Source organism: Balaenoptera borealis (assembly GCF_965194805.1).
Source record: "Balaenoptera borealis genome assembly, chromosome: 20".
Taxonomy (NCBI): domain Eukaryota; kingdom Metazoa; phylum Chordata; class Mammalia; order Artiodactyla; family Balaenopteridae; genus Balaenoptera; species Balaenoptera borealis.
The window spans coordinates 23,404,013-23,429,438 of record NC_138879.1 but is presented as its reverse complement, the minus strand read 5'-3'; the positions used below and the strand labels follow the sequence as shown (position 1 = coordinate 23,429,438).

The 25,426-nt window shown below is 36.3% G+C and overlaps 1 protein-coding gene across 7 annotated transcripts in view; it reads right to left on the bottom strand.

The window, feature by feature from the left end:
- The window catches only part of SPAG9 (sperm associated antigen 9), a 152,320-nt gene that overhangs the window by 42,698 nt on the left and 84,196 nt on the right, over positions 1–25,426 (bottom strand). For 4 of the 7 annotated variants that reach the window (XM_082372553.1, XM_082372554.1, XM_082372556.1 and 1 more), the window contains 3 exons: positions 21,079–21,229; positions 3,994–4,201; positions 3,348–3,447 (listed from right to left, as the gene is read on the bottom strand). In XM_082372553.1, the coding sequence (XP_082228679.1) occupies positions 3,348–3,447; positions 3,994–4,201; positions 21,079–21,229 (459 nt within the window). Of the gene's footprint in view, positions 1–3,347; positions 3,448–3,993; positions 4,202–11,398; positions 11,441–21,078; positions 21,230–25,426 lie in introns of all 7 variants that reach the window. The other 3 variants (XM_082372551.1, XM_082372552.1, XM_082372555.1) reach the window with 1 other exon arrangement.

The window sequence follows — 25,426 nt, the reverse complement described above, 5'->3', positions numbered from 1 at the left end:
AATTTTTAGAAAAAAAACTGACGAGGGTTGAAAGAGAAAGGTGAAGAAATCATCCAGAAATTATAACAAAAATAGAAGAGACAGAAAAGAGGGGAAAAAGGGAATTATGAGGGTCAGTCCAGAATGTTCAATATCTACCTAATAGGTGTTCCAGAAAAAGAGAAGAAAAGACAACAAAAAGGAGAAATAAGAGAAAATTTCTCAACTGGGAAATATGAATTTCCAGATGAAAGGACTACTGCAGATACAAAAGAAGATGCCTACATCGAACACATCATCATGAATTTTTAAAAAGGGAAAAACAAACAAAACAACAACAACAACAACAAACAGGGATAAAGTAAAGATCCTAAAAGCTTACAGACAATATATTTAAAAAGCAAGAATCCAAATGGCAACACTCCACTAAACATGACAATGAATTAATGTCTTCACAATTCTGAAGAAAAACTTCTGAAGATTTCCCAACCTGAAATTCTATATCCAGCCAAACTATCATTCCTTTAAATGACATTTATCATATTCAAGTTCTCAAAAAACTTACTTCCAAAACAGCCTTTGCCAGGAAAGCTAGTAAGAATATATTCTGTCAAAACAAAGGCATAAATCAAGAAGCTAGATGTCATGGTATCCAGGAAATAGAAGATGGAACAAAGGAGAGAGGTGAAAAGAATTCCCAGCATGAAAATGAGAGCAAATTCCAGGACCAGAGCAAACACAAAAACGTCTACATTGGAGAATGGTAATAGAAGGTTCCAGGAAACTGGTTTTATTTATATTTGGCCATTTTGAGAATGTTTACATTTATGATTTGCAGGGTACCTGTTAGTGAATTAGTGATAGGTATGTAGAAACCTAAGCAAAAGAAACAAACAGAACAAAACCAAAAAAACCCTGAGGCTTTACTAAATTAAAGAAAAACGAAGTTGTAAAAGAAAGGAAATGTAATCATAGTATATTCTGTGGCTAGGCTGTTATTAGTATTTATATAATCGTAATGATATAAACAATGAATGTTAATTTAACAGAAACTGAGATATAATTATATTGGGAGGATGAAAGGAAAGATGATGGTTTAAAGAGCTATATACTTGTCATCTTCCACTATAAAGTCAATAGCTAATATTGCAGCCTTTTTTAAACCAGGACTCCTCATTTGATCCACAGAATACAGAAAATGATTTGAGTGACTATTTGCTCAATTCTCCCAAAGAAAGTATATAGCTAGTACTGTTCTAGATGCACAGGAGTATAAATATTTATTTATTTATTGGCTGCATCGGGTCTTAGTTACGGCACACGGGATCTTTCGTTGCAGTGCATGGGCTTCTCTCTAGCTGCGGTGTGCAGGCTCAGTTGTTGCAGTGCAGAGGCTCCAGAGCGTGTGGGCTCTGTAGTTGCAGCACGCAGGCTCTCTAGTTGTGGCGCATGGACCCAGCCGCCCCGCAGCATGTGGGATCCTAGTTCCCTGACCAAGGATCGAACCGGCATGCCCTGCATTGCAAGGCAGATTCTCAATCACTGGACCACCAGGGAACTCCTTGCACAGGAGTATAGCTAATTCATTATATACAAGGGGTGCCTTAGGGCATTAGGACTTGATTTTCTCACTGAATGCCAACTGAGAAAGAGAGAGACCAAGGAAGAACACCATAAGGATGTGATTTAGATACCTGAAGATAAATACCCAAAGAGACCTGAGAAGTGATAGAGATTGCCTCTTGGGAGTGGGAATGAGGGGTCAGTAGGGGTACGGGCCTACTACTGCCCTTCATATTTTGTATTACGATTTGACCTTAATACTGCCATACATGCTTTACTCTAATAAAAATGTTTTTGATTTTTAAAAACAGGTTCAGAATGACAAGAGCGCACAACTGTTAGTAAGTAGCTGCATCTCTTAGGTTTAGGAGAGGATGAATAAGAAGCAAATTTCACTTTTTACACTCTGCATTAATTTCTTAAATAAACAATAAAGAAAAAAATATTTCAATAGAGCACAGCCTTTGAAATCAGAGTCCTAGATTGAATCCCAGCTCCACCTCTTGCCAGCTTGGTAATCTTGGACAAGTTACTGTACAACTCTGAGCTTCCTTATCTGTAAAATGGGGGTGAAGACATCAACCTCATAAGGTTATAATTAAGATAAAATTATATAAAACAATAATGAAGGTAACAATAATGTTAGCTAACATTTATTGAACTGGACACTTTGTCAATGATTTAACATATATTGATTCATTTACTCCTTACAACCATCTGAAGTATTATCATAATTCTCTTTTATGGATGAGGAAACTTACCTCAGATTCAAATCCAAGTCAGGATTTGAATGCATGTAGTCTTATTCTAGGCTCATGCTTTTTAACTGCTACTGCATATAATGTCTAGCAGTGATCAAAAAAATGGCACATATTTTTATGGTCATTGTTAATTAACTAAAAAATAAAATTTATGGAAGAAATTAAAAGGCAGCAGCTCCTGTGTGACATTTTTGAACATCAATATATTACAGATGATCTTCATTAAGATGATACATACCATTCTCTTCTAACCTCTAAATAGCCTCCCCATGTAAAATGATACTAAAATGAGACTAATTTCTTCTAGTAATGAGATCATTACAGTTTTGAAGGGAATATATTGTCTTCTTCCTGATTGGGGGAAGGAATAAAGTTTCTTCAAATTATATTTTCCCCACTTTTGCTGTTATGTTTTTCCCAAGTTCCACAAAGTAGGGAATACTCCTTGGCTGTCTTTTTTCCCCATCTGTCCACATGCTCCTAGTTCCTGATGCTGCAAAGGTAACACTTCACAGAAGATTTAAACTATGTACAATATCCAGCTTCAAAAAAGAGAAAACTGGGCTTCCCTGGTGGCGCAGTGGTTAAGAATCCACCTGCCAATGCAGGAGACACGGGTTCAAGCCTTGGTCCGGGAAGATCCCACATGCCACGGAGCAACTAAGCCCGTGCGCCACAACTACTGAGCCTGCGATCTAGAGCCCGCAAGCCACAACTACTGAGCCCGCACGAGCCTAGAGCCCATGCTCCGCAACAAGAGAAGCCACCGCAATGAGAAGCCCGTGCACCGCAACGAAGAGTAGCCCCCACTCGCCGCAACCAGACAAAGCCCGCGCACAGCAACAAAGACCCAATGCAGCCAAAAATAAACACATAAAATAAATAAAAATAAAAAAAAAAGAGAGAAAACTGAAATATAATATCAACATTTCTTCAGCAAAACATTTGAATGCATTTTATCTGGTCAGAGACCAGGGGACAACAGTGTGCTTTGGGAGAGGGGAAAGGGAAGGATAAGATGTCCTAATCGGGCTTTTACAGTACCTTGAGCCTTTATATCCACTGAGATCTTTGTCCATATCCAACTCAGGAGTGGATTCAATGATTGCCTGAACTTCTGACTTCTCTTCATTTTCAGCAGAGTCTTAGGAAAGAACAAGATAACAAAAATAATGCATATAACATATACTGCCCCTGTTATGAAAATTGCTTCTATGGTTGTAAATACATCATTTGATCATAAAAAATTTTAAAGAGTTGATTCTAGGAAACACAAGGTCAGATAGACAATATGTCATATATTCAATTAACAGTAAATATGAGCAACTAAAAAATAACCAAAGGAAGTTTTCATTTGTGTTTCTTTGGACACAGTACAGTGTACACCAGGCCAGAACTCACTGTTTTCATTGTATTTAAGGGGTGAAATACAGAGAAATTAAAGACAAAGGCTAATGACCTAAGGTAGGGAACAGAAAAAGAATGTCCTCCTGCCTTTCAGGCTCTCAACCCCTCAGCCACTGCCCCACCACTTTTCTCTCTAAAACTTTATTTAATCATCACATCTTAAAGCTTATTTACAATTGAATACAGTTTTATAAATCTATGGCAGCAACACCCCAAAGATGTCATATCCACATCTGGATTTATTGAATACTTTGTCAGTATGTGAATAACGAGGGTCACTTACCTGTTGATACATTTCTAGTTTCTTGGACTACCTGTACTTCAATATGCTTGCTTATCTCTGACTTATCTGGTGTATCTGCAACCTTCACAAATGCTTCATTCTCTTCATGTAAGGGAGTATCACTAGGAATTGCTGCCACATCTGAAGCAGTTGTCGATGCTGGAGTGGTAGCTTTAGATCCTCCCTGGCTAACATCAGAAAGTTCATCCTACGAATAAATATAATTAGGGAAAACATTCTGATAAGTAATTTATTTAAAACTATCTTTTAAATGGGTTAAGAAACTTGAAAGAAAATTCTATTAAAAAATAGTAAGTCACTGATTATCAAAGGAAATCAATTAATCTCTGCAGATTATTTTCAAGTAATTGGGAAATATTTAAGCAATCATATTCTTCCAGACATACATGAGATTCTTCTAAATAGAAGACCTGAAGATAAAAGTACAGTGGCAGTATTAGTAATAAAATCATATATTACTGTTATCATCAGAGTTTGTAATGGCAGTCCTAATTTGTAAAATCATTTGATAATAAAGACTTGTTTCAAAACACTTAGAGCATGTACTGTGTACTACATGTGAGCATGTACTACTCTAAAACAGCAATGGAATAACAAGATTCTTAATCTCAGGATACAGCTTTGTAAACAGTGTTCTTAAAACATCCTGCATCCAGGGAATTCCTTGGTGGTCTAGTGGTTAGATGTCCGCGCTTTTACTGCCAATGGCCCGGGTTCAATCCCTGGTCGGGGAACTAAGATCCTGCAAGCTGCAAGGCGTCACCAAAAAAAAGAGGAAAAAAAAAATCCTGTATCCAGATCACTTGAAGTGCTTATAAAAAGGACAGATTCTAAGTCCAAGCCCAGACTTTAGGCAGTGAGATCAGGTAATCTGCATGTTTAACAAGCAATCCAGGTCATTTATATAATCACTAAAATTTGATAACTACTTCTAAGATCCACAGGTAGGCTTCAAGAAGTACATGCCCAGACTGAAAATTTATGCAAACATTTATGTACAATGAATTTTTCTAGGAAAAGTATCTACAACTTTTATCAGATTTTCAATGGGGTTTGTGACTCCAAAATAATTAAAAACAGCTGTCCAATAGCTACCAATAATGAGGCAGTTCTTTACAGCAAAGTTCCCAGGTCTTAAAGAGAATGTGACAAAATATTTAGTACTAGTAATGATGATGATGATGATTAGGGTGAATTTAGTGAATTTACCAAATGTATAATTTTGGATAAGTTATGTATTCTTTCTATAGCTATGTTTTCTCATCTGTAAAATAGAGATAATGGTACCTAATTCATTGGATTATTCTAAATTTTTCTATATAAAGACTTAGCAGTGTTTTCACACATACTAAGTGTTTAAAATGTTGGCTATTTATTATAATTTATAACAATACATTATGCACAACTTTGAAAATTTTGCAATGCATGCTTTTGGCCTAAGGAGAAAAGAATATATAAATATATTAAATTGTGCTATGGTGGGGGATGATTATTAGTGATTTTTATTTCCCTCTTTAAAATTTTATCTTTCTTAACTTTTAAAGAACATGGTTTAAAATACATTATAGCTAAATCAACTATAGTTCAATAAAAATAAAATAAAATACATTATAGCTATAAAAATAATAGAATAGAATCCAAGCAATTAAAAATAACTAACACTATACCAATCTTACACTGTCTGAGAGATTTAGGTTATTTTAAGTGCTGAAAAGTAAGAGGGTGTTCAAGTTTAAGACTCTCTTCAAGTATAAGAAAACATTTTTTGACATATAGTCAGCTTACACATGCTACGATGGACAGCAACTACAATGAAAGTAATCACACTTGGAGAACTTAACCATCACCAAACCTCTTAGTTTTACAACATTAAAATGTTTCATCTCCATTTTCTTCTCTTAATATTTTAATTTACTATAATGCATTTTGATGTATGGCTGAACTAATATAAATCAATTACCAGATGAGAACAAAGGGCATGCAAAAGAAAATATATTTTCTATGGCAAACCGAGAGCTCTTTATCCCTTCAATAGTCCTCCCACCCACACTCTTCATCCCTATCCCAGGCTTTTGGAGGTTTTTCCCCCCTTATTTTGTTTTTAATAATGAGAAATCTATAAAGTCACAGACTGTGACTTAGCATGTTGTACTCACTAAGAGTCTTGAGTATCTTAGCTCTTCTGGTGGGTTTAAGCTCTAACACGTGGATAAAACCCAAATATTTGCTGAAGACCGTATCCTAGTAAATTTTTGCTAGTCTCATTTTCTGACAGTTTATATTGTACTTGGACTTTTATAATAGTTGGTCAGCTACTGATTATTTATTGCTCATCATCATTTTAAGAAACATATATATCCATGACAGATGATCCATTTAGCAAAAACAAATCTCATCTGAGATTCTGAATCTATCAAAAGAAAAATAAAGTGGCATATCCATATTAGCACACAATACTTACTTAAAATGAATTTTCAGTGACATAGGAAAATGTTATGTTAAATTGGAAAATATATATATATACTTTTAAGGAAATAATCAGAGATGAATAGAGGATGTCATTTATAACAGCAAAAAACTGAAAACAACTTAAATGCTCCAAAATAGGAAATTAAGAAAATTATAGAATATCCATACAACAGAATACTATGCAGCAATTTAAAAAACTGTGTTGTAGAAGAATACCTACTGAGATGGAAAATATTCACAATATTCTGCAAAGAGACTGGGGACTAAAACAGTTCTGTATAGTATAATCAACTAAGAATGGCTAGAAAGAGCTATGTCAGGACACTCATGGCAATTCTAAAAGTGGTTGCCACTGGGTAGTCTGATAATGAGTGACTTTTGCTTTTACTATGCTCTTGTTAGCACTTCTAAATATATATGTTTTTAAGTAGAAAAAAATTATAAAATTCAGAATATAAATCTATATATGACGTACGGTCTCAAAAACAATTTCTATTTATTTATTTGTATGGCTGCGTTGGGTCTTCATCACTTTTTTAATTTATTTATGGCTTCTCATTGCAGTGGCTTCTCTTGTTGTGGAGCACGGGCTCTAGGCACGTGGCCTTCAGTAGTTGCAGCACTCAGGCTCAGTAGTTGTGGCGCACAGGCTTAGTTGCTCCACGGCATGTGGGATCTTCCCGGACCAGGGCTCGAACCCGTGTCCCCTGCATTGGCAGGTGGATTCTTAACCACTGCGCCACCAGGGCAGTCCCTCAAAAACAATTTCTTTAGGTATATAAAGAGACTAGAGAGAGTAAGTTTCACTATAACTAGATGAAATTCTCTTTTCAATTTGAAAGTTTTGAGAAAAAGAAAACCATTTATACTATTTATGAGTTGGGACTATCCATTCATTATTGCCTTGTGTTTAAAATAACTTTGATTACAAATATTGCAATATTAACTGTATGCTAATAAAATTAGCTGAATTACACAGCCAACTATTTTCTTCTGTGCATCTCAAATACAGAGCTGATATCCAATGGGAAGAAAGACAAATCAAACACATTAACAGTTCAATCCTCTATCACCTCCTCCCCTGTTAAAATTAAAAGACAAAATTATTTGACTATTTCCTGGAGCTGGAGACTGGCACCTAATATAAAAGTATCTGATAAAAATTTCATCAAGCGAATTAGCTTGCTAGAAGTTGAGTCCGGAAAACTGACAATAATATTTCTGGAGCCAAAGAGGACTATAGTGAAAACAACTAGAAGTCACCCTGAGTACCACTCTCTTGGTCTTTGTTTTGATGTGTACTCTATTTAACAGAAAAAATAGAAGTGGCATTATTTTGGTTAATCTAACAGCCTGGCTAATTCACATTTATGTTATCATATACATGAATTCCCAAGCTTTAAAAGTTTAAAGTATAAATTACATTTAAAAATTAATATAAAGAGTCCAGGTTCCGATGAAGTATTGATGGACAGCGCTTAAACCCATCAAGACTATGGATTCAGAAAGCCCTAGAGAATATCAAGTTCATCTAGAATGAGAAAATTATACGCCTTTGAAGCTATTTGAAAAATAACTGGATGTCGATCTTGACCTTGTCATTTCCATTTCCATCTCAAATAAAAGTCAAGTAGAGAAATTATTTCCTCTTCCTTCATCTCACCCTACCCCACAAGGTCTAGCTATTTTTACCTTTAAAAAAATTATATAGTAATTTAAAAGTTCACAATATAAACAGCTTGGCAAAAGCCCTCTTCCCCAAAATCATTTGTGGATCTGGGAGTATGAAATAAAGTAACCAGGAGAGAGCTGAACCTAAAACAGGAAAAGGACTCTGACACTTCAGGGGATCTCAAGATTTAGGGCTACAAGGAAGTGGTAAATTAGGATCTGCTTAGAAGATAATATTTTAAAATGCTATCCAAATAACATGAGATTATTGATCTGTAACTCGTTTCCCTTTTATACTTTTACCACATAAAAATATTTTACACACATTAAAATAGCTCACAGTGTGGGCTGCACTTCTGATAGCTGGATCCCAGGGATAGACCATGAGAGCTGAAGAGGGAAAAGCTCTGAATTTTAGGGAATAGTTTTCAAAAGACGTATTTCTCCTTGGTCTCCCAGATAGTGGAGACATAAAGCTCCCAAGATTAGCAGGAAAGCAATGAGGTGGGAAGTCTCTGTCATGTGTTTGACCAAGGGCACAATATTCTTATATTGTATCTCCTATGGAAGAAATTATGAAATTCTGTCACTAACAATGCCTCCAACTAAAGATAGAAGGAAAAAAGACAAACCTAAATATTAGCCGGCTAAAAGATAAAATGTATCACTTTTGGTCAACAATAAGTTCATATGATACCAGGTACAAAATGAGGGAAAATATTTTACTAGGACCTAAATGGAAACTGGAAGCATTCACATAAATTATTCAACATAAAGTTATAGGGGAGTTGCATGCTGTTGTTTCGCATTCAATCTGTGACTTCTGGAGACCTCTAATTCCTATTTTATGCTGGTCATACGCCAGGTGTACTGTTTTGGCTAATAGTTTTGACTACAAATGCTGCTTTATTTATCTGAAGACCACTGGCCTATCAATTTCAATTGCCTGATGCCATTAAGATATCCTCTTCAATGACACAGGTGGGTGCCAAAAATGGAGACTTACCAGGTGGTCAAGTCTCTTTCTGATAAACATTACTTGTTTTGTAACCCCATTCCCACTCTTTCAGTTTTTAGAAACTCTTACATTGTAGGCTTTCATGTCACTGGAAAATGCCCACAAAAACGAGCAACCTGACTTGGGGTTCCAGTGTTGTAAATATAAAGGAATGGCACGCTTGTGCAACAAAACAAAATAACAAGTGCTGGTGAGATGTGAAGAAATTAGGACACTTGTGTACTGTTGGTGGGGTTGTAAAATGGTGCAACTGCTATGAAAACAGTATGGAGTTTCCTCATAAAATTAAAAATAGAACTACCACATGATCCAGCACTACCCCTTCTGGGTATAAAACCAAAAGATGTGAAAATAGGGATTCAAAGAGATATCTGTATACCCATGTTCACAGCAGCACTAGTCATAGTAGCCAAGAGGTAGAAGCGACCCAAATGTCCAGCGAGGGGTGAAATGGATAAACAAAATGTGGTGTATGTATACAATGGAATATTATTCAGTCTTAAAAAGGAAGGAAATCCTGTCACATGCTACAACATGGATGAACCTTGAGGACATTATGCTAAGTCAAATAAGACAGTCACAAAAGGACAACTACTACATGATTCCACTTATATGAGGTATCTAAATTGGTCAAATTCATAGAAACACTAAGTAGAGTGGTAGTTGCCAGGGCTGAGGGGAGAGGGGAAAGGGGAGTTGTTGTTTAAGGGGTATAGAGCTTCAGACGTGCAAGACAAAAAAGTTCTAGAGATCTGTTTCACAGCAATGTGAATACTGTTAACACTACTGAACTGTATACTTAAAAATGGTTAAGATAGTAAATTTTATGTTATACGTTTTTTATCACACAAAAAAACAGAACAGGTGTCATTACTTTTAGCTTCACTTGAGATACCATAGTGAAAACCATCTGGTCTTTGTGCTATTTTCCTACTGGTTTTAGATTATCAGGCTAAAAGTCTATAGGCCTTTACAAAATACTTTCAGATGTTCCATTCATCAAATGCCTCCTGTACCCAGTGCTGTATAGAATACATATGTCATGTGTTATCTGGCATTGCCCCATTACTATTTATGTTCAGAAAGACTATAAAGTAAGTTCACAACTAAAAAAATAAATTATCCCACTAAGGACAACTTAGAAATGTTCCAATATACTGTTTTCCTAGGTAGCCGCCTGATTTCATCTGAAATAAGCTAAAAAGGGGGCAAGCAACTCTGCTACATAAGTTTGTCTTTAGCTTCAAAGATTTTAAGCCTAATGTAAGTAAAAGACAAAATTACAGAAAGTAACTAGCCCAATGGATACCCACTATAACACATCACCTTATATTTAATTTCTATGTTTACATTTCTTTCTCCCCAAGTTAAAGTTGTGTCCAAAGCAGTAGTTTTAACACTCTTTTGATTTACAACTCTACACCATAAGAGAATCACAAAATTCTGTGTATACAAGTATTTTATGGAGAGCTTCATATCTTTAATTTGATTCCTAGAGGAGTCTTTGACCCAAAGAAACACTGAGAAGCATAATTCTAGACACATTTAGTTGAAATAAGTCTGGATGCAAATTATACTGTAGGTTCAAAAAAATTTAGAGAGGCATCTATGACCTACCTCTGAAGATATTTCTGAAAAAGACACTGTTCCACTGTCATGGACCTGCTGAAGACCTTACCCTGGTTAACCCTGACCTAGTGGGTAGGAGAAAGTCTTATTTTGTCTTTATATCCCCAGGGCCTAGCATATCAAGCCTGACATGAAGTAGGCTCTCAAAAGATGAATGAAGCTGAATGGTGCCCTGACTGGGGCTGAACAAATCTGTTTAAATAGGGAGGCAGCCCAAGGTAAAATGACATACTAGGCTGTCTCCAGGATACATACAAGTTATGTACATTCTGCCCTGAGGAAGGTATTTGTGCAAAGCATACATGTTTTCTTACCTAGAGCTGGATAAATAGAAATAGGCTGAATTTCCATAGGATTTACTTATTATTTTCTCCTTTGTTTCAAAATGCTGACTTTAGAGAAGGAGTAAATTACAGATTACAGTAAAGCCCTAGCAACCACTGTAGAAGAAATAATTTTCTTTTTTATTTCAGTGAATAACATCAGCAGTCTTCCAAACTGAGCACTTGATGTCTTGAAAATAGCAACTGAGAAAGTAACCAAAAGTTAATCACTTTCATTTACTATTTACAAAACGTTTTGAAACCCCATTCTCACCTCCTGTTCTATAGCCTTCAGAGGTTCAGGACTACTGCTGACCTGGGAAGAGGGAAAGATTATAAAAGAGAAAAAAAAAAAATCATGTATTTACTAGGTGTTAGCATATTTTTAAGTATCTTTGGCTTGTGCTACCTCTCAGGATAACAAGATGCATCTCTTTTATCTACTTTGTTAAAATGAGGGTTTGGGGGTTTTGTTTTGTTTTGACTTAAAATGACCTCCTTTAAGCCTCTATTTTAAGCCATATCATGACTCAAAAGCCACCTCTTGGGTCTTGTCTTACCTTATACTTTGTCAATAAGCAGTTTATCAGTTAACCCTTTTTTCTATTCACACAGCTGTGTGAAATCTTCCTGAAATTTATCCTAATCATCTTGAGTAATTAACATAATAAATATTCCAATTTAGCATACTTGGAAACATTAACCACACTGTTATTCCCCCCCACCCCCCTCATTTCTGAAACTGTTAGAGATCACTAACAATCGAAGGGTAACCAAGATTCAAGTCCTTTTTCACAAAAACATCTATTTACTCATATTCTTTATTTCTATCTGTACATTTGCTCTCTTTGAGACAAAAGTGTTTTTCTTAAACACAAAGCAACTTCAAGTTTTAAATATTCTTAGTCTGGAAATCCATCCAAGTCTTTTGAAAAGTCTAAAATACAGCTCTCCTAGCTCTCTGTTAATTCCCACAAAAAAATCCACAGATGAGCAAGGCATGATTCACTTTTTTTCTTTTTTTTTTTAATTGAAATATAATTGACTTACAATACTATACTAGTTTCAGGTGTACTACATAGTGGTTTGATGTTTTTAGACATTACAAAATGATCACCACGATAAGTCTAAGTACCATCTGTCATCATACACAGTTATTTCAATATTACTGACTATATTCCCTATGCTGTGCATTACATTCCTTTGACTTCTTTATTTCATGAATGTAAATTCGTACCTCTTAATCTCCCTCACCTATTTCACTCATCACCTCATGCCCCCTCCCCTCTGGCAACTACCAATTTGTTCTCTGTACCTATGAGTCTGTTTCTGTTTTGTTATGCCTGTTCGTTTTGTTTTTTTAGGTTCCACATATAAGTGAAATCACATGGTATTTGTCTTTCTGTCTGACTTTTTTCACTTAGCATAATACCCTCTAGGTCCATCCATGTTGTCACAAATGGCAAGATTTCATTCTATTATATAGTTGGATGATATTCCATTTAATATACCATAGCATGATTCACTTTATACAAACCAGACTGCCTCTCCCTTAATATCTGTTTACATGATCTTTGATTCTGGATTCTCATCTTCAACTCTTCTCAACTATCATTTCATCAAAAGCTAGGTAAATAACTCTCTAAATAAAAATAAAAAGATTGTGAACATACATTTTTAAATGAAAAACAAAAAGCAAGCTGCAGGAAATACTTAGAGCATAAACCCATTTATCTTTTTTTTTTTTTTTAAGATTTTTTTTTTTTTTTGATGTGGACCATTTTTAAAGTCTTTATTGAATTTGTTACAATACTGCTTCTCGGTTTTTTTTGGTTTTTTTTTTTGGCCACAAGGCATGTGGGATCTTAGCTCTCTGAACAAGGATCAAACTGGCACCCGCTGCATTGGAAGGCTAAGTCTTAACCACTGGACTACCAGGGAAGTCCCTAAACCCATTTATCTTACAAAGACATACATGAGTATGTATTATCTATGTGCAGATATAAAGAAAAGGGTATGAATGATACACCAACTATTCACAATGACTGAGGCAAAGGAATGGAATTTAGAGTTGGACAACTATACATTTTTACTCTAGATTTTCGATATTATTTGATTGTGAAACATTATTAATATGACTTTTTAAAAAAATTATTAAGCCCACTTTCTAAAATATTTGGACTCTGAGCAACTTTACAACATTTCTAGCATCTGGCATTGTGTGTGACCCGGTAGGCATCAAAGTTTTTTAAAGCAAAAAGCAAGGTAATTTTTCTTCAACAGGAAATACTTAGAGCTATTTTTCCTATTCTAAGAGCTTGTTTAAACGTTAAATATCAATAGTAATAAATACTCATGTGCCAATTACTTCAAAAAAAGTCACATTAGAAACATAAGCTTTAAATACCATCGTTTTTAAATAGTGTTGTTTATTTGGAGTTTTACCATTTTTCATTCTCAACATACACTAGCATCTTGGTCAATAAACAACACAATACGTAGGCCAAAAAGAGGAAAAAATCTCACTGATTAACACCCACTAAGAAAGAACTAATTCCACTGCCTCTTCTCCAAGCAAGAGTTTAAAAGGGGAGAAAGTATGTATCTTATAATTTTATTTGTCAGTTATACCTCAATAAAAATGAATGAATAAATGAATGCGCAAATACCAAAATATTAGGAAGAGTAAATCTTAACTCCCTTTTCCCTTCAAATTGCAACTGTCAGCTGTGGATGATTCCTGAAGTTATCTAATGAGGATATATGTGAGTGGGAAAGTTTGTAAATAAAAACTGAAGTTATAGAAGAAATTCCTTACCCTCTGTCCCAAGCAAAACCAACCTGAAATATTACAACATGTAATCCATTTTTCTTAAAATTCTATTTTTATCTTACCCTACTGTAAACACTAATATAAAAATCCAAAAGGAGGTAATGTATACTATAAACTAATGGAAAAACCCAACATAAGCATCAAAGCAATCACATTCCAACCAGTAAGCACATTTAGTGCCTAGATCTTGGTTCCTAAATACCATTCTCCAATAAACAGAACCAAGGTTTCTTGGAGAAGCACTTGATTGCACAGCAGGGGCAGGGAAAATGCAAGAGCCTGGAGCATCTGATGGTGTCAGGAAGGAAGGACTCAAAAGAGTATGGGCATGTCGAAAGGGTATAGGATGACTCCTGAAAGAGCTCCTGATGTCCAAGGCTGAAACACTTTGAGCAACAAAATAAATAGTAATGGGACTTCCCTGGTGGTGCAGTGGTTAAGAATCCGCCTGCCAATGCAAGGGACACAGGTTCGATCCCTGGTCTGGGAAGATCCCACATGCCGGGGAGAAACTAAGCCTGTGCGCCACAACTACTGAGCCTGCACTCTAGAGCCCACGAACCACAAATATGGAGCCTGTGCACCACAACTACTGAAGCTTGCGCACCTAGAGCCAGTGCTCCACAACAAGAGAAGCCACCGCAATGCGAAGCCCGCACACTGCAAGGACGAGTAGGCCCCGCTCGCCACAACTAGAGAAAGCCCACGTGCAGCAACGAAGACCCAAAGCAGCCTAAATAAATAAATAAATAAATAGTAACAGCATTGGATAACCTACAGAACAAAATAATACCTTTGAGTTCAAATATGAAGGAAAGAAGGGAGGGAGTGAGCAGCTCTCCCTCCCCAGTTAATAAATGTAGGATGAAGAAAATAGAAAATAAGCATTACAACACCACAGTAATAATTATTGTAGGTAAGATTCACTGATGCACACTAAAAAGGAGAAGCAGGATATTGGCACAGTCTCAAAATATATCCACCAAGATATTAATTAAATTATAAACAGAAAAACAGTAACTTTACAGTAAAGAAATCCAACACACACCAGCTGAACCAAGCAATCGAGGTTAACATCACCACTACGGCATTCTACAGTATTCTTGCCAAAAATATATAGCCTCAATCTAATCATGAGAAATCATCAGAGAAGCCCAAATTGAGAGATATTTTACAAAATAACTAACCAGTACTCTTTAAGCCTGAAGGTCATGAAAGACAAGGAAAGGCTGAGAAACCACCAAACGTTAGAAGTGACTGAGGAAACATATAACTCAATGCAATGTGGGATCCTGGATTGCATCCTGGAACTGAAAAAGAACAGTAGTGGGAAAACTGGCAAAATCTGAATACAAGTCTGTAGTTCAGCTAATAGTATTATACCAAAGTTAACTTCTTAGTTTTGATAATCCTACCATGGTTAGTTAACATACCAATGTTGGGTGGGTGATGGGTATCGTTCCTTCTGTACTATTTTTGCAACTTTTCTATAAGTCTAAAATGTTTCAAAATGAAAAGTTAAAAACAAAACAAAACAAACCAAGAGCTTTAACTGTTTTGAAATTTAAAATCACACATGCGTTTTACAACAGGATCTTTAATCACAAAAGACACAGGAATAAGGTTTAACTACTATAGAGATTCAAGCTTGGGAAAACTAAAGAAATAGGAACAGTTTAACACAAATGGAGGAGGATGGAAAATTCTTCTAAACAATAATGCTGGCTCTGTTCAGAAATTTTCCATTCTGCATGCTAAGCACGTCCCCTGACGAATGCAGCACACACTGACCACTGGCTTTATATACCAAACCCTGCTAACAAGACCTTCTCCCAGCAGTTCCACTGAAGTATTTCAAGTCATGTGGTTTCAAAAGTACTCTTTAAAACTTTCACAAGTAGGTATCAATCCAATTGCTTTTTAGCTAAAATTGTTTTTCTCAGTTCTAAAAGTCACATTCTACTAATAACCAACAACCCAGGAGACTCTAAAGGAAAAAATAATACTTTTTCGGAGTATATATACATATGTGTACACTCACACACGTCTTTAGGCATGTGCAGGTGCATATAGGTGTATATATACATATATATGTGTACATGTGAAACTAGATGGAATCTATGAAATCATTGCCAAAGTGATACTAACCAAGGTCTAGAAAACAGCATGAAAATTTTATGTGTAGGATATTTTAAATGATATTTAAAACACTTTGTTCTCTTTCTATATTTGGGCACGAGGGAGAGATATCTGAACTCTAAACTTGTAAAGCAATGAAGAACTTATACAACATAGCTGGTGAGAATACAAACAGCTACCATCCCTTTGGCAGGCAATTTGGTGATATCTAGCAAAATCTTAAATACATGCTTTAATCCAGCAATCCCACTTATAGGAATTATAAATACAAGTACAAAATTATGTACAAGGTTATTCAATGCAGCATTGCTTATAATAGCAAAAGATTAGGAAAAACTGAGATGTCCTGTCAATAAAGTAGATTTTAATGGCAGATGGGATATGTGATCCCTTTCCCCTGGCCCTTCCTCAATAATTCTGATGTATCATTCATCGTCCTTCACTCCGTTGTTTTCCATTTCTTTTTCTATCGGACTCCTCTTCTAAGCACACAAACAACCCAGTCTCGCGCCTTCTAAGAGTACTTTTCCCTTCACCCTGCCAACTGAAAACACCTTTTCACTGTCCTCCCACCACAACCACCTTTCTTGAGTAATATACACTTTCTATTTCCTCCTTCGTGAATATAATTCAGTTGGATGAACAACCTTACCTTAACATTTTTGCCTATTTCCACCCTAGCATTTTTATAATACATTTTCAATAGAAAATGTCATTTAACATAAGAAGTTCCTTTTTACCAATTTTGCTAGTAGCCCCCCATTAAGAAATTTCTGTTAATGATACAATGTAAAATTCCTCTGCTTTCTGCCTTAAACTGATCTCTAAACTCGATTTGAGGACCATCAAAAGGTATCAGGTGAAGCTTCATGTAAGCTGTGGCATTTAGACTGGCCTTGAAAGAATACTTCTACTGGTGGTAACCTAAGCAGGATACAAATATGTATGTGGGAAAACTATAAAGAAAAACAATTGGATGCACAGGTGTGGAGTTCAGGGAAGGGGTCAAGATCACAAATTCAAATTTGTGAACACTGATGGGTGGATGGTATTTACAGACATGAAACTTGAACTACCCAGGTTAAGTACAGGAGGGGGCTGAAATTTAAGCCCTAGAGAACTACAACATTTAGAGGTGCAAAAGCAGCAATGGAAAAGGACCTGTGAAGAAAACCAGAGAGAGGGAGAGGGGGAAATGGGAGACAGAGGGAGAGGGGGAGGGGGAGGAGGAGGGGGGAGAGAGAGAGAAAGAGAAAGAGAAAGAGAAAGAGAAAGAGAAGTATCCTGGGAGCAAAGTGAAGAAAGCATTTCAAGAAGCAGAAAGTGGGCTTTCCCTGGTGGCACAGTGGTTAAGAATCTGCCTGCCAATGCAGGGTCACAGGTTTGAGCCCTGGTCCGGGAGGATCCCACATGCCACAGAGCAACTAAGCCTGTGTGCCACAACTACTGAGCCTGCACTCTAGAGCCTGCGAGCCACAACTACTGAGCCTGTGTGTCACAACTACTGAAGCCCATGTGCCTACAGCCCGTGCTCCACAACAAGAGAAGCCACCGCAATGAGAAGCCTGTGCACCGCAACAAAGAGTAGCCCCCGCTCACCACAACTAGAGAAAGCCTGCACGCAGCAACAAAGACCCAATGCAGCCAAAAATAAAATAAATAAATTTTTTTACAAAAGAATGATAAAAAAAAATTAAAAAATAAAATTAGAAGAAAACTAAGCTGGAAAGACAAATTTTATTAAAAAAAAAAAGAAGCAGCAGAAAGTATTCAAATTTGTCAAATGCTGCTACAAGGCAAGGTGGGAATGAGAATTTTCCATCACACTATTTATTTATTATTTATGGCTGTGCTGGGTCTTCGTTGCTGTGTGCAGGCTTTCTCTAGTTGCGGCGAGCAGGGGCTACTCTTCATGTGGTGCGCAGGCTTCTCACTGTGGTGGCTTCTCTTGTTGCGGATCACAGCCTCTAGGCATGCAGGCTTCAGTAGTTGTTGGCACGACGGCTCAGTAGTTGTGGCTCACGGGCTTAGTTGCTCTGCAGCATGTGGGATCTTCCCGGACCAGGGACTGAACCCGTGTCCCCTGCATTGGCAGGCAGATTCTTAACCACTGCGCCACCAGGGAAGTCCCCATCATACTATTTAGAGAGACGGATATTTTGTATAACCGTGAAAAAAGGCACATTGGTGCAGTAGATAGCACTGAAGTCTCAGAGGAATGGGATGAAGAGAAAAAAAAACATTCTTCAAACACACCAAAGTTTGTCCCCACCTTGGGGTCTTTACAGATGCTAGTTGATCGTCCTGAAACACACAGTCCTCTGGACCTTTCCATGCACCTGTACCTCCTTCATTTCAGGGCACAAGTCACCACCTCCAAGAGGCCTTCCTTCACCACTCTAAAATAAGCACCCCTCCTTACTAGTTACTCTCTAGCCCCTTACTTAGCTTTTTAAAAATAGTACATAACACTACTTGAAATTCCATGATTTCATTTATTTGTTTGTTGATTTCCCCCACAAAAATACAATAAGTAAAGGAATAATATGTACAAATACTTCTTTTTAAGAACAACTTGTATGTTTTTCTAGGTGCATCAGTCCTGGCAGATTTTCCAGTACAGCTGTCCCTTGGTATCTACCGGGGATTGTTCCCGGACTCCCTGTGCATACCGAAATCTACAGATGCTCAAGTCCCTTATATAAAATGGTATAGTATACCTGAAGATATAACCTTATTGACTACAACTCTTTCAGTGAGAAATCTGCAATAAAGCAACAAAAAAGGTCCATAACTTTACAATCATGGGCAAATCCCCTTTACTGCCATTCTTCTGCCACAGTTTCCCTATAGTTCTGTTTCCTTGGTTATAACCCATCATGTGGTTTTCTCACAGAACATTTTCACCTTAACCTTAATTCGCAGAAAATTTGTGCTAGTAAAATTAATTTTACTTATAATTCTCACCTTCAGTCTTTCATAACAAAGGCAAAGCATACTCTAAACATAGCTAGGTCATCCCCAAAGTTCTCAGAGAAACGAAAGTTGAAGAACACCTTAAATTAGAGATGGTCTAGTCCAACTCCTGCCAGACATGGAAACCGAGACCAGTGTGCATGTTCAATGCAATCCACAAGTGAACTCTAAACCCCTGACTCCCAGGCTTTTGTAAAGTTAGAGAAAGACATCTGACTAATAACAAGGGCTTAGGTAAATAGTAAAATATGTCCTAATTATGAGACATACTTCACAAACTGGACTTCTACCATTTTGTAATGTACCATTCCATTCCCAGAAATCCTTATCTGTTGAGCCTTTATCTCATTTACTGGCTCTATGTCCACAGTAGAGACAGATTGGATTTTATTTTAAAAACCTCTCTGGGGAATACTTGCCTTAGTATCTCTAGGGAGGATACAAAAAACTCCCCTGTTTAAATCCATATTAATAATCTGTTAATCAGTTTATAACATGTCAGCAGAGTTCTGTCACAGCATGTCACTGGATTAAATAACAATCTTCTCTTTAAGGTATCTTTCTGGATAGTAGTTAAAATACAGTTACCATATGGTATACATATTTGATGTCCTAGAAGTATCCCTCCTACTTAATTTTCTTTTGGGAAAGGGACATGGCAAGTAGGCGATTGAGAGCTGGATGTTTTGGAAGATCTATTAAACCAACAGGCAGGCTAAAAAAGTCAGTGTGGCCATAGAGGTAAGAATGAGAAAACTTCCTAGTGGCATCACTGTGAACTGATACTGAGCAGCTGCATAATTACCTTCTAATAAAGTGAGCAAAAAAGAAAGGAGAATGAGAAAAAGGTGAGGTTAGGCCTACTGTTAAAAATACTTTTCAGTGGGAGCAAAGCTATGAAATATTTATTGACTGCTTACTGTTTTGAGCACATTTCAAAGGTCAATGGAATGATTCTAAATGCCTCTACCTACTAGAGCTGAAAAACAGACCATTTATATTATCTTCAAAAGAGTCTTTCTAACATCTAAAACAAATAATTCATTTGACAAACATGTTCTGAGTGATTATGTGCTAGACACATTTTCTAAATGCTAGGGATACAGCACTAAACAAACCGCATGGATTTGGAGAGAAACAAAGTAAATAAGTAAATGACTTCGTAATTTAGAAGTATCATAAGAGCTATCTATATAAGTACTTAAACCATGATAAGTAATTTGGAGAAAAAGAGACCAGAAAAAGGAGATAAAGATGTAAGTAACTCAACTGTATTCATTGTAGGTGGCCTGTTTGTTTTATGACAGAGTAGATTTTCTAATGTAACAAGGTTCCTTTATAATCAGTGTTCCCTTTATAAATATTGCACTTTATAAGATATATACTATAACTTCAATTATTTTCAATTATTAGTAAATCTCCACTCTTAGAATATATTATTATTTATATTTATAACTTATTTGGTGACAAGATCTTGGTCAAGAACATAATCTATAATGAACTAACACCAGGCCTTTTTAGCTAAACACAATGCACTTTTGGATATTGCTTTATGAAGGTTTTGAGGAAGGTATCGTGCTTTTTTGTTGTTTTTTAAGTGAAGCCCTACTAAATTGTGAAGCTTCCCAACAGTGAACCAAGGATTTCAGGTGGCAATAATTTTCAATTCTAAAAAACATAATTAAGTTCACTGGTCACCCCATCCTAAATTCATATAATGTAAATCAAATAGAAATAGCCTAACTCAAATAGAAATGTTGGTCATTAGTATGACAACCAAGATATAACAACGCTTGACTCTGTTTTCCTATATAACTTGAAAAAATATAATAAAAAACTGAAACTCTTGGGAAGAGCTCATTTCCAATTTAAAAAAAGCATCTGTTTTACGAACTAAAATGTGTACATACTATTTCATTTTATTATGTTCTGGTTGTCTAGCACTTCAATTTGGATAAGAAAGCTTATAAAACATAAACTGAAGATTTTCACAGAATAAAGCTTACCTTCAGGCTGGTATGAGAACGTGGTTGACTTAACTCCTGAAATTTCCATTGCTCTGATCCAGGGGTCTCGCCACCTTTCTGAGTGTCAGGTGTAAGCAATCCATCTCCAGCAGGTAATGGGAAAATCCCTAATGATATAGGGCGTTCTTTTCTATTTGGAGAGGGGAGAAAAATTAAGCATTAATTCGTTTTTAATTGTTATTCATCATGACTGTGAGTAATAAGCCTGGGCTGTCACTGCTTCAGAATTATCACTCTTAAATAATTCTGTCTGCCGATCTGAACAAGCAGACTTACCAAAGAGAAAGGACAGAGTCTCAGAAGCTAAATTAGCCCCAGGGAATCAACTAAGAAAGGTAGTAAAATACAGTTTAGGAAATCTTATTAAGTTACTGATGAGTCCCTTACCCCAACTCCTGCTTCTAGACTTCCCAATTCCTCGTCTTAATCCCTAGATATTTACCAAGCCTCTTCAGGGTATCTCTTTTCTGCCTAGAGGAAAATCAATATATGGTCTAAATCAGGGCTACTGATTAAATGGTAAAAAGAACACGTGGACCAAAAAAATGTTGCCTGCCATTCAGCCATCAGCCACTGCAGCCAGCCCTGATGGAGGGCCCTGAAGGGAATTCAAGATGGAGAAAAACAGTATACTGACCCTAGGTAGTTAACACGCATATGAAAGGAATAATTTCAATGAGCCCAGACTCCTGCATCTTCCCATACATAGAAAAGCATTAAAATCATTAACTTGAGATGTCTGTCTTTTGTGATTAGCAGAAATCTTTTGATGTTCCACTACGTGTTGTTTTTTATTTATTTATTTATTTTTCTCAGCAAAAACTCCCATATATCCTGGTTCCTCCCTTTGCCGGTTTGGGACGGTTCCTCAGAGCTATCTGAGAGGCTGCCCTGCTGGGCTATAGCCCTTAGTAATGTCTCTGAATAAAACATAATTCTCATCTTTTGGGGGGGGGGGGGGGGTGTGTGTGTGTGTGTGTGTGTGTGTGTGTGTGTGTGTGTGTGTGTGTGTGTGTGTGTGTGTGTGTGTGTGTGTGTGTGTGTGTGTGTGTGTGTGTGTGTGTGTGTGTGTGTGTGTGTGTGTGTGTGTGTGTGTGTGTGTGTGTGTGTGTGTGTGTGTGTGTGTGTGTGTGTGTGTGTGTGTGTGTGTGTGTGTGTGTGTGTGTGTGTGTGTGTGTGTTTTCAGAGTTTTATCCCCTAAAGTAGGAAAGCTGTATTGTTCTACAGAACCAATATATGAGACCCTTTCCACCACATTATGTATGAGAAAACAATTGTCGGTTTTTCCAAACAAGGAGGCCAAAAAATTCTATGAAAGACTGTAGAGTTTCCAATGCTTTGTGGGAAATTCCAGTGAACAAGAGTTTCAATTTTAATAATAGAATTTTAACAAGAAACACATCCTTTGTTAATGCAAAGGACTTTTAGAGGGTAGAAATAAGCCTGGGTCATCCTGGGTCATTAACTCAAATGGAAATTAGCAAGAAATGAGACACTAAAGGTTTGGAGCTTCTAGGAACCATAGTGCTGCTGGTAAAAAATGTAAGTTAGAACAGAAACACTGAGGTTATAAATAAATGTTGGAAAATATTCAGTTTTCCTAAATAAGTCTTTATTCTGTAAGCTTATTTTCATACCAAGAAACTTAAGCCACTTTTGAAATGTGCCCTCACTGAACACAAAGGGTACACTGCTTTCATTCCTAATGACAATCAGAAAGGATTAGTACAACTGTCAAACACCTTCTTAAAGATTAGGTGAAGCAAAAGGGTTGAGAGACTGCATTTTATTAAAGTTGTAGGCACAAGGAAATAGAACAGGACTCTTCTCTATCAGAGTTAATTATTTATCACTTCTTCACACTTGGGGTACTTTTCCTATTTGATTTGGGAGGAAAATTCAAATGCATGTAGGCAGCATAACAGGCTAGCATAAAGGCTAGATTTTAAAACCAAATCTAAGTTTGTCTCCACGACCTGCCAGAACAACCAAATAACAAAGCAGTCAGCTATTCTTTACACCAGTTACTCCCAAATGCTGGTTCAGCAAAAAAGTTGTCATAAGTCCACAGTGAAGAGGCATTATTTATTATATCCTTACTGGATAATACAGAACACGTTATACACATACATGCTTCCACATATCATAGAACCTGTTCTTTCTTGAGAATGATTCACCCCTTTGCCACATCTTTTCTGCTTGATTTTAAAATGCCCTTTATTTCACCAAATGATGGTGACAACGATTGGAAATTTTGGGTGGGGAACGTATTTTGGGAACTGAAAATCTAAGGGTCTAAGAGCTACCAGATTACTTATTTTTTTTTAACATATCTTAATGACTTTAGCAAAAAGTGACCAGGAATTTAATCAGATGGAATTTAATGCAAGGCTCTCTAACCCCAAGTGCAAAGAAAGACAATACAAACTTCATTCGAATTCATCACCCTGCCAACAGAAATCAAAATACAGGCCAGTCATGAGAATTATCTTCCTTTATGAATGACAACACAATCATTTTCACACATGTCAAATACTGGAAAAGTTGGGGGAAGGAGTCGGCTGTGGGTCCAAGTTTTACTTTCCTACTCCTGTTAACTACTAAATCTACAATCCAAAATATAAGTAGAATTCAAACCTTGGTACTGCTTATATTTATCCTTCAGAAACTGCTTGACAGGGAGGGAATTTTTTTTCAGAGACTGATAGCTGTCAAGAAGGTCAATGATGCTCTAGGTTACACTGTTCCAACTCTGGAAAAATTGTATTACTACACATCTTTTCCCTCCTTTTTTTACTGATAAACTATGTAAGACTTGGCGGGGAGGGAGAAGGACATGTAATTATGCACTTTAAGTAGAGTCCTATTTTCAAAAGGAAACCCTGAAAAGTGAACATTAGTCCTGTACTATAAGGTATGCATGTTTGATACTCTATATATTAAACGCTTCAGTAAAACTCACAAAAGAAACCAAAGAATGAAATACATGTGGGAAAATATCAAGTGGCAGATTTAAACCCCAGGTGTTTCAATAATGCATTACTATCTAGAAACAAAGCTATCATCAGCTATCAGAATCCTTGTTACATATTTTTAAAAACTGCCATATATCCAATTTTAAATTGGTTATTTAAATGTTACCTTATGTGCATAAATAACTTTGCAAATATGTTTTGAAACAGCTTTATTATTCCCATTTAAAACAAATAATAATTAATAAAATCTACTATACATATTATAAAGAGCAGTAAAAAGATTACATTTGTTCAACACCCACCATGTGGCAAGCACGCAGATGGATGATTTATTTACATTATCTCATTTAATCCTCATAAGGAAATAGGAATTATTTTCCCTGTTTTCAGATTAGGAAAAGTGACACTCAAGAGACTTTAGGCACTAGTAATCAGCAGAAATGGGATTCAAAGGCAGGCCTGTTTTGACTTCAAGACCCATGTACTTTCCTTGGAACTACCTATTTCTTGACAATTTAATCTTAATATTAAAGACTGGGAATGTGGAAGACTTTCTTCATCAGATCAACAACAACTTTTATGTCAAGGAACTTTTTGAATTTAATCATAAGTTATTTTATGAATAAAACAGCTAGAGCTAAAATAGTTTTGCTAAAAATGTAGTAGATATAAGTGACTATGAAAATTATTTACTTGTTTAATCTACAATATATCTTGCAACTGACTGAATACAAAATAATCATCTCACGTGTTTTTTAAAATGACCCAATGGGGTAAGAACCTCAGAGGAGGAAACTCTGGCCCAGAGAGTAAGCACCTTGCCAAAGACCCCACAGCTCGCACGTGGCAGAGCATTTGTAGCCAGCCAGTCCAACTCCAAACCTCTTACCCACTGCACAGCACTGCATGGCACAGCACAGCACTGGCATCTTAAATGGAGCGGAAACCTAAGACAGCCCTTTGAGACTAATCTTATTTTAATAGTCTAGATATTCTTGAGTCAAGGTATTTTTCAATTTCCTAAAAGCCTATATATACATATATACAAATCCTTTATGTCTTAAAATATACCCAAGTAATAAGATTTGCTCCCGATTTTTACAAAATCAGGAAAAAAAAATGACCAAGTACCTAGTTTTAAGACCATAACTGAAATTTAATTTTTGGACCTTAAACTAATGTTGAACATGAATGGACCTATGAATAAAAAAAGAACACATTGAGGGAATTTACTACTTTAATTCACCTTACTGTAAGTCCACAATTAGGAGTTGAGTTTTAAGTAAACACTTATAAAAAGCTACACACTATGAACCCTCATTTAAAACGATGCATAAAGCAAAAATCTCAAC